General features: G+C 43.1%; 2 protein-coding genes across 2 annotated transcripts; both read right to left on the minus strand.

Moving 5' to 3' along the window:
• Positions 1 to 773: 773 nt before the first annotated feature.
• On the minus strand, positions 774 to 2,221 carry LOC138040263 (uncharacterized). The gene is made up of 2 exons (XM_068886022.1): positions 1,848 to 2,221; positions 774 to 1,764 (listed from the first exon to the last, which is right to left on the minus strand). The coding sequence occupies exons 1-2, from the start codon at positions 2,219 to 2,221 to the stop codon at positions 774 to 776; spliced, it is 1,365 nt and encodes a 454-aa protein (XP_068742123.1).
• A 36-nt stretch (positions 2,222 to 2,257) lies between these two features.
• On the minus strand, positions 2,258 to 2,719 carry LOC138040264 (uncharacterized). Its single transcript, XM_068886023.1, has one exon. The coding sequence runs from the start codon at positions 2,717 to 2,719 to the stop codon at positions 2,258 to 2,260; it is 462 nt and encodes a 153-aa protein (XP_068742124.1).
• Positions 2,720 to 7,474: the final 4,755 nt, after the last annotated feature.

Raw genomic sequence — 7,474 nt, forward strand, 5'->3', positions numbered from 1 at the left:
GCCGCAAAATTTCAAGTGTTGTCGTTTGTTCTAATAGTTTCATTTGTTCTCAAGCACAATTTGAGTAACTCTGCTTGGGCAGATCTGCTTCGCTTGTTAACTGCTTTGCTCAGGGAAACGTGCAAGAAATCTTTCCAGTCTGTTTACAAGATGAAAAGTTTCATGAAGCAATATTTTGGTTCAAAGGAGACAACTAAGATTGATTGCTGTGCATCCTGTTTAAACCAAGTGAAAGACAGATGCCCTAAGGCTGGGTGTAGAGGTGCCGAAAGAAAGAAAATAAGCAACTAACGTAACTTTATAAAGGGAAATAAAATGAAAGTGACTTACTTTAGTCTCCACGGATATAAATCTAGAATCTTTAGTTGTCTTCGTAAGGAAAGGGTGATCCTTGTCCTAGCTTATTATACTTCTATTCTAATCAATTGTCACACCCAACATGGGTTCTAGTTCACGTGAAAACGAGATTAGCTATTAAGTTACTAAAGACAAAGTAATAAATAAACAAAGAGGGCGTGTAAAACTAACATTCCCGCCCCTAAAGGCGCACTTGGAGGGAGCCTTAAAAAAAAAAACATATAAAAGTTTGAAGCGCTCTAACTTGCAAATGGTTATATGTTATATCGTCCTTACCTAAAGTATAAATTAGATTCAAGCACGATTTAAATCAACTTGATCACATTGAGACCTCCTAAATTCTAATAACTAAAGTTCATAGACAAAGTTTCTAAGTATTTGCACGCCATATGCAATGCGAAGTTCAACAAACAGCTCTACTTGTCTGCTGCTGGCTTGGCTGATTCAAGCAGAGTTATCTTGTCCACTGGACGCTCGAGAGTGGACTTCATGGTCTTCACCTTCACTCTACGGACATGGCCGTCGCTTTTGTTCGGGTAAACTTCTTGGGCGTGCCCAAGTGGCCAGGAACCCCGTGGGGATTTCTCGTGGACTACGAGCCCGATCTCACCAACTGCGAAGTTCCTCATAGGGGCACTCCACTTCTGTCTTTGCTGCAAGGAGGGTAGATACTCGCAGACCCAACGGTGCCATAACACGTCTGCTAGGTACTGCGCCTGCCGCCATCTGTTGGAGTACTGGTCTTCTTTCACAAGGGCAGCGGGAGGTAATACAGGCCCCGACCTGAGCAGGAGCAGATGGTTTGGTGTAAGTGCTTCACAATCCTGTGGATCGTCGGAAATCTTCCTCATAGGCCTGCCATTGACAATAGCTTCTACTTTGCACATGAGGGTGAGTAGTCCTTCATCATCAAGTGTTTGCTCCTTCAGAAGCGCTGCAAGGACTTTCCTGACGGTTCTTATAAAGCGTCCCCACACTCCACCATGATGAGAGCCAGCGGGTGGATTGAATGTCCATTTCGTTGACTCGTGAAGCAGAAACTTGTAAATTTGTTGGTGGTTCCAATGATTTATTGCTTCTCTCAATTCTTTCTCGCCGCCCACAAAGTTGCTGCCGTTATCGGAGCGGATTTCTTTAGGTCGACCCCTCTTCGAGATAAATCTTCTCATTGCATTTACGAAGGAGTCTGTGTCGAGACTGTGGGCTACTTCTATATGTATGGCGCGACATGAAAGGCATGTAAATAGGACGGCATAGCGTTTCACGGTGCTACTGCCACGGCGAATAGTGATTGGGCCAAAGCAGTCCACACCCACATTGGTAAAGGGAGGTAGATTTGGTGTAACTCGGTCCTTGGGTAGGTCTGCCATTTTCTGGGTCCCAACAGGCGCTTGCCGTCTTCGGCAGCTGAAGCAAGAATCAAGGACACGACGAATACTGCTTCTTGCCTTGATTATCCAGAATCGTTGTTTTACTGCGATAAAACGTACTCGAGACCAGAGTGACCACACTTTTCGTGATATTCCGGGATGAGCGGCTGGGTCACGTGGTGTCGTTTGGGTAGGATGATTGGGTACTTTGCATCTGATTTGATAGGTGCGTGCCTTAATTGGCCTCTGACGCAGAGCAAACCATCTATCATTTTAGCATCCAGCTTGACAATAGTGCTTGATTTCTTGATCAGACTTGGGTTCAAAACTTCTTCAGGGGAACTTTCCCTTTGGACCTTTTTGAGGATCTCCTTTTCTGCTAGGTCCATTTCTTCAACACTTAAAGGGACGAGTTTGTTTCCACGCTGAAGGATTGTTGATTGTACCTCTGCCCGTCTCTCACGCTGTCTCCTAAGTTGTTCTTTGTAACGCATCATTCAAGCGACGAACTTCTTTGATCGATACCAGGATCAAATTCGTTCAAAGATTCTGTTCAGGGCATTCGTAGCGATGTCTGCTCTAGTAGTGCAGGTCTTTGCTTCCTTTTTTACTTCTGGATCGTTTTCCTCAATGTTTCTGTCCATTCCGGGTGGTCGTTGAGGCCAGCTTTCCTCAGGTAGCCAAAGAAACTGAGGACCTTGGAGCCAATGGCTTTCTTCTAGCAAGGAGTGGACTGATAATCTGTGTGATGCGTCGTCGGCAGGGTTGGACTTGGTGTCAACATATCGCCATTGAACTGGCAAGGAGACATCTCTTATGGTGGCAATTCTATTTGCAACAAAGGTTTGAAACCGTTTGTCTTCGTTCTCAACATAGCGCAATACGCATGTGCTGTATGACCAGAAAATAGACCTACACGTGGGTTTCTTTTCCAATTCCTCCTGGATCATTTTCTCAAGTCTTGTAGCTACGACAGCCGCAGACAGCTCCATCCTTGGGATGGTTGTAGGCTTGAGAGGAGCTAATCTTGATTTTCCAAGTACAAAAGAGCAGTGGATATCGCCTCAGGTGTTGACAATTCTAAGGTACGAAACTGCACCGTAACCTTCCTGAGACGCGTCAGAGAAATGATGCAGCTGTCTCGAAACAATTTCTCCAAACTGCGAGCGCTTGAAACATCTGTTAACTGAGAACTGCTCTAGCTTCGGTAACTCGTTTAACCATTTCTGCCAGCGGTGTGTTTCCTCTTCTGAGATTGGGTCTTCCCAACCGAGGTTCTTTCAGCACAGGTCTTGCAGTATCGCCTTTGCCGGTAGGATAAGGGGGGCAGCAAAACCCAGGGAGTCGTAGATCGAGCTCACGGTAGAGAGAACTCCTCTTCTCATAAGTGGTCTGTCTTTGATGGTGATAGTGAACCCAAACGTATCTGTGGCAATGTTCCGCTGGACTCCAAGCGGTCTCTTGACATGTTTTCACTTGTCAAAGTCCAGTTTTCTAAGAGAAGGGGCTCTCTCGGAGATAGGGATCGACTCAATCACTGGGGAGGAGTTTGAGATCCTTTTTGTGAGACGGAATCCACCTTTCACAAGACACGTGCTCAGCTGGTCGGCGAGTTTAACAGCTAATGACTCGGACTTCACTGCTTTAAGGCGGTCGTCAACATAGAAGTTTCTTCTAATCATTTGAATCGTTTCTGGGTCGGTCACCCTCATTGTCGTCAGCGGTCTTTTGTAAAGTAAAGTTTGCACAGCTTGGGTATGACGCACCGCCGAATAGGTGTACTGTCATCTGGAAGGTCACCGTCTGTCCACCACAGGAATCGCAAAGTGTTATGGTTGTCTGGACGAACTTTCACCTGATGAAACATCGCTTCTACGTCAGACATTAGCACTACAGATTCTTCGCGGAATCGAGTTAGCACTCCCACTAACTTATTGGTCAAGTCCGGCCCTTGTAGAAGCTGGTCATTCAAAGATGTTCCTCTGTACTTTGCGGAGCAGTCAAACACGACTCTCACTTTGTCAGGCTTTTCAGGGTTAAAGACTAGGTGATGGGGCAAATACCAAACTGGTGTGCTGGGCTCCTCAAGCTGTGCAGTGTGTACTCCTTTTGCATAGCCTTTACAAAGAAGGTTGTCCATGAATTTTGTGTACTTTCCGTTAAGTAGTGGATCCTTCGTTAATCTTCGTTTCAGTAATTTCAAGCGGTGTTCGGCTAAGGATTTGTTGTTTGGCAGCTCTGGGCGGTGTTGTCGCCATGGTAACGCCATTTCGTAATGTCCTTCCTCTAGTTTGATAGATTCGTTCATAATGTGTAGGGCTCTACGATCTTCTTGAGACATTGAGGGTTTGTTGCTGAATACCGAGTCGTTAAACTCCATATTGCAGAATTTCTCAAACTGCTCGTTCAGTTGTACGTCAGCGTTTATGAAGCTGGCCGAGTGTCGTGCACCACCGGTTCTACTGAGGGAACCGTTTACGACCCAGCGTAGGGCTGTCCTTGTGGCATACGGTTCTCCTCTCTGTCCTGTCCGTATCTCTAATGGTTCTAGTGCTTGAGGAACATCACTTCCAATCAGCAGGCTTACTTCAGCATCAATTTCCGGTATTTCGATATCTCTGAGGTGGGACCATTTCTCTGCATCTTGCTGAGTTGCCATATTTTCTTTTGACATTGGTACCTTGACCGTAAAGAACACTTTGGGAAGGTCTATGAAATTCTCTTCTTGTAAATCGAAAAGTTCCAAGCTCAAGCTCAAGCTGTAATCCTCACATGTATAACTTGGAGCTTCGGATACTTCGACTTTGTACCTCCTCTGACCGTCTGAGCCCTGAACTTCAAAATGAGATGATACGTCAGACTGAGAAAGCACTTTTCTGACTTTGATGGAATCTTTATCTTGTTTTGCTTTCTGAAGCCATGACAAAAAGTGTGTAGACCTAGCGGAACGAAATCGACTTGTACCAGAGGGATTTGTTTTTCTTGGTTTTTCTGCATGATGACTACAAGCTGGATCAACTTTCCTTCCCAGACATTGAGGCTCTGGTTCAGCAAAAGCTCTTCGCTCAATCTGGCAGCCCTTCTTTGCGGAATTGCCTTTTCCCATGCTCGTCTCTGCATAAGACTGGGTCCAGTTCCAGTTCACTTTCTGGAGAGCTTCGTCGCCGAAAACCTGTTTAATCCCTTGCAGGTTCGATCCTGCCATGTCCGAGCACCATCCCCTTGGATTGAACATGAATCCTTGCACCCCAGTTACTTTTGACAGCATCTCATTGAGCAGTGACCAAAACAGTGCAACAGTTTCAGTGCTCTCGCTTTCACATTCCATACTTGCCAGAATCACCTGCTTGCAGAGAATTGGGTGGTACACACTAGCTGTAAGTGTAACTAGGTCTTTACAAGGATTCACTTTACCATCGAAGCAACAGAATTCTTTACTCAGAATATGATCTTCATCCTCAGTCATGTTTAAGGCAAATTGTGCTCCTAATTTGCTACTTTTGAAGACGAATGAAGGTCTATCCGGATTTCCACGCTTGTCATTCATCTTATATATGTAGTAAGGATCCTTCTTGTCACGGTATTGTTTGTAGGTTGCCACTGCTTCGAACTTGAGTCCATACAGCTGCAAATGGTCTAGCCCATTCTGCAAAATTTCAATTTTCCTGGAGGTATGCTGTTCCCAGTAGAAATCTTTGGGCTTAGACATATCATGGCTGTTAATTTTTAGGTAATTAGAATTAAGTGTTGCCTGAGATAGAAGTTATGCTTTATTTTACATGAGAAATCTTTTTTTGCAAAGACAAATTTTACATACCTTGTTTTAGCTAATAATTTGTCGGTGTCACCATCTCTGTCTGTCTTTCTGCCTGTTTGTCTGTCTATCTACCATAGCTTTATATCTACCTACCAACCTCTCTTTCTTATGACTTAAACACCAAAGACATGCAAAATCTGATGTTGCTCCCTTCATGCCCAAAATCAACAACAGAAACTGAAATTTGAGGGAAATCAAACTTAAATCAGTTACAGTAATAAATAAAATTGAGTGTGATACATGTTCTTTTCTTCTGTTTCATTTTTTTCCCCACAATTTTTTAGTGGGTGTTCAGTTTATACATAAGTACTGTGTTTATTTATTAAAGCAATAATATATATTGATGCTGAAATACTTCTCAGAGTTAAGGAATCAGTAAAACTAAGGAGAAATTAGTATACCTTGTAGTCCCCACCTGAATATATGTCTGTAAGAATTTTTTTTGCATCAATGCAGATATTTCCATCACCAATCAAACTTGTCGATGTAGCTGAAGACATCTTTGCCTGATGATTTAAGAAGGTCATAGCTCTCATGCCCCTTAAGTTCTTGCAGCTTAAGACGTTGCTTTCACTCTTTAACTTCGGTTATTTTCCCCCTAGTGTTCTCAAAACTCTGTTGTTCCTCAATTTTTTCAAGATACTGGTGAAGATGAGAATTTTGTTTTCTCAGATTTTCAAGGTCTGCATAGACAGTTCGCAATTTGTCCTTTGTCTCCCTCTCCTTTGCCTCAGCTATTTGAAGTTCCAAGTATAGAGTTTTACACCTGTTTAGAAGACTGATATTTTCTTTTTTAAGGGCTTCATTTTCTTTTTTCAACTCGTTCAAATCTCTCTCCAGTTCACTGATCTTCAACAGCTCTCCTTGTCTCACTTCAAATTCCCTCACCGTGTTGCATAGTTTTGTGTAAGCCTCTCCAGACTTCCCTTTCAATTTACTGTGCGTTTCTGAGCAAAGCTATCTTATCGGTCCTTCGAGTCTGCAGCAATCTTCTTCCCCATTGTTCCGCTAAAATTGCATTAAGTATCTCAATTTAGCTGACTTTAAGTGAGGTCGCGTTCTTCAAATCGTACCAACCTTTCAAGGACGTGCAGCTAAGACTAATTTTTAATGCGACTTCATCTGCGTTTAATTTATTTTTTATGTATTCTAAGCTGTTTATACTTCCGAGGCGCTTTAGTTTCTCGACATCCAACTTATTAAGAACATCCAACATCACAAAGCCCTTTCAAATCATTAGCGATAAGATCGCAAACGGCACACTTTTTTTTTTTTTGCCGGGAAGTGATGAATGAAATTGTAAAACGCAACATGTCTTGTTTGATTTTGCCGCAAAATGTCTACCAGAAATAAAATATTCAGAGCTTTAGCTGCTGGCCAAATGAACTGCTTTGCAGCTATCCCAGAACAAAGTGTAGGTTCTGAGAGCTGATTTGCTCCTGCAAATTTTCATACCAAAGATGCTCACCTTTCTGACTTTTTAGGCTTAAAAAAATCGTTTAGGATTCACATCATTCGCGCAGCGGAAGGAGTCATGTAAGATTGAGGATTGAGGCGGAGCTGAGCCACTTTTTAGAGTTTTTGATGGAAAAAACGAAAGAAGAAACTTATCGCTTTGGGCTTGATATTTCCGCTTACACATGGGGAATAATTCTACTATGTGGATCCGGTCCGGCAAGTCAAGTACAAGACACTGGCGCACAGGTATGAGCGTTTGATTGCTGGCTGTTTTTGGGATTTTTTAAGGAAACATGAGGGATCAAGCGCAGTTCAACCTCGTTTTTAATGGGTAGTCGAAACGAAACGTGTAGCGTAAACATTGCAACCAGATTTTCTTGCCAATGACACCACACTGTTTTGTATAATGCAATGCTGGTGTGGCAAATGAGCTGTCTTTATTATACCGGTATTTGTTTCTAGTAGTGAGATT

The sequence above is a fragment of the Montipora capricornis genome, chromosome 3, assembly GCF_036669925.1.
Source record: "Montipora capricornis isolate CH-2021 chromosome 3, ASM3666992v2, whole genome shotgun sequence".
NCBI classification, from domain to species: Eukaryota; Metazoa; Cnidaria; class Anthozoa; order Scleractinia; family Acroporidae; genus Montipora; species Montipora capricornis.

Coding starts and splice junctions, on each gene's coding strand:
- LOC138040264 (XM_068886023.1), bottom strand. CDS start 2,719: ATGGAGCTGTCTGCGGCTGTCGTAGCTACAAGACTTGAGAAAATGATC.
- LOC138040263 (XM_068886022.1), bottom strand. CDS start 2,221: ATGCGTTACAAAGAACAACTTAGGAGACAGCGTGAGAGACGGGCAGAG. Junction 1,765..1,847: donor TGTGGTCACTCTGGTCTCGA/GTACGTTTTATC, acceptor TTCTTGCTTCAG/CTGCCGAAGACGGCAAGCGC.